A 2163-nucleotide genomic window follows, 5' to 3' on the forward strand; every position below is an offset into this window, starting at 1 on the left:
CCCAGGGTACGTTCCGGCAGTACCCTGGGGGACATAGACCCTATGAGCCTTATCTAGGTCACGTAAAAGTACAGTAGCCGTCTGCCGAGTGACGTAACAAGCTAAACTGCGCATGCACAGTCAATCCGTGCCAACTTAGCCCGCTTCAGTTTTGTGTCTGTACGCTAAACGATTTGGCGCGCACCAGTTTAATACCATATCAAATTTTTCAGTCTGTATGGGGTATCAAGTTGCAACATACAAACATCATGATCATGGTACGGCTACAACCATGGGTGTAGGATGTCATCTGTAAACACGATTAAGTATCGCCTTTACCGAACGTGGGCATTGGAAAAGTGTAAGTCAGACATGGGGCCTTCAAATGCCCATAAATGATAACGATACACTATACAAGATACAAGAATCTTTATTTAATGTCAGATATCACAAACAATAAACGTTAGCCGTGATGGGCTATTATTCCGACAAACATAAGTAAATAACAATACTGGTTAAGAACAAATATAGCCTGATACATATAAATATCATATACATATACCATATAGCCTGATGAAATGAAAATGAAGCGAACGGGACTTTTGAACACGAATGAGGAAATGCATCCACTCTGGGTACAAAACAACAATTTCAAATCGAACTCAGACTAAGTACCTTGCAAAGTTGCTGGCCCTGCGAAAGCTCATCAAATGGGTACCTTGTGTGACATTTTGTACATGCGTATAGAGCAGCCATAGTGAGTATTGTATTATTATTTCGGGAGAGCGGAAGATAGTAAAATAATGAAAAATCGGAAAATCTTTGTGTAGGTTTGATATCGTTTCCGGTTTTCGGTGTAAACAAACGCGATAACTTCCTTTTTTGTAAACGTGCAACACCACCAGAACAGTAAAATTAATTATAATTTTATAAACATGTATTATTAACTAATTAAAAATATTATTATTCTTATGTTTTTAACTAGCCTGATACATTTTCTTGACTAAATGGAAATTGCCATAACACACGCCACGATATACTTCTTACAGGAAAAATGGCTCGTCGGGGATAATCGGAAACGAGAGCGGGCTAGCAAACAGAGCACCGCATGGGAGGACCGCGTTTATACTCTCACTCTCACTGTCATCACCATAGAATTAATATAGATAACCATCTTATCTATATTATTTCTATGGTCATCACATCATAGATATATGCTAATACATGTTGTGTTGGTTTAGAATATATACCCTAACACACTGTGTTCAAATCATTTTGCTTATCTTATAATTGCAACATAAAATTAAAAATTGTGCACTATATTGTGATATAATAGAGATTTCTTGTAAATATTGATTTTGTATGAAAGCAATGAAGTGACAAGATTGGTCAACGAAGCAAGGTGACGTGTGCTCTGCAATAAATGTAGGTTTTTCGATGTAGGCCTACTGGTTGATGTTTGTCTTTATCGTTCCTCGAAATTCATGAGATGCTGGTTAACCTTATGTTGAAAACTCACATCTGATGCTTATTGAGAAATTCCATATTGCAAAGGGATGTTCAGCGTCGTAAAACACATGGTTATAAAGTTAGGGTTATGCATGGTTTTTCCCATGCAACCAAATCCCGTGGCATTCCCTCTACTCGTGCTATGAAATTTAACTGGTGATGACATCTGACTGGCAATTCCATTTTGCCTGTTAAAAATGTCAGAGAATAGATCAGTTCTTATTAGGGTGTATGTATAATCATCAGCATCGAACTACAAATACTTCAGTGATCATTTGAAGAAAAAAAGGTGCGAAACTCTTATTAAGTATTGGATCGTGTACTATTCTGTGTAATTATACGATCGATTTACATGACTGGACGATGCTGACCCCTCGTGGCAAAAGCCGGCATCATAGGGCTACCCCCACTTATGTACTTTACTATTACTGCGAGAGCTTAATTGCACCTAATGACGTGTGATATCATTCCTGTTTCATTGAGTTACACACCTACAGCGAACTTTATGTAATTTGTACCAGAACGTTAAATTATTTGTAGCCGTATGTTATTGTAATCGGCTCCCTATATTTTGCTAATAGCTTCCAGTTTTATCATGACAGGTTGAAATAATTGTATTAGTTAGGCTATGTTAATATATCCGAAATACATCAGAATGTTATACAATTTGTACTA

General features: G+C 37.2%; 1 protein-coding gene across 1 annotated transcript in view; it reads right to left on the reverse strand.

The window, feature by feature from the left end:
- Positions 1–709, reverse strand: part of LOC106819755 (protein FAM76A-like) — a 3546-nt gene extending 2837 nt beyond the window's left edge. The window contains exon 1 of the mRNA XM_014824347.1: positions 698–709. Coding sequence (XP_014679833.1) covers positions 698–709 — 12 coding nt within the window. The remainder of the gene's footprint in view (positions 1–697) is intronic.
- Between the last annotated feature and the right edge of the window lie 1454 nt (positions 710–2163).

Source organism: Priapulus caudatus, unplaced genomic scaffold (genome assembly GCF_000485595.1).
Source record: "Priapulus caudatus unplaced genomic scaffold, Priapulus_caudatus-5.0.1 Scaffold4358, whole genome shotgun sequence".
NCBI classification, from domain to species: Eukaryota; Metazoa; Priapulida; class Priapulimorpha; order Priapulimorphida; family Priapulidae; genus Priapulus; species Priapulus caudatus.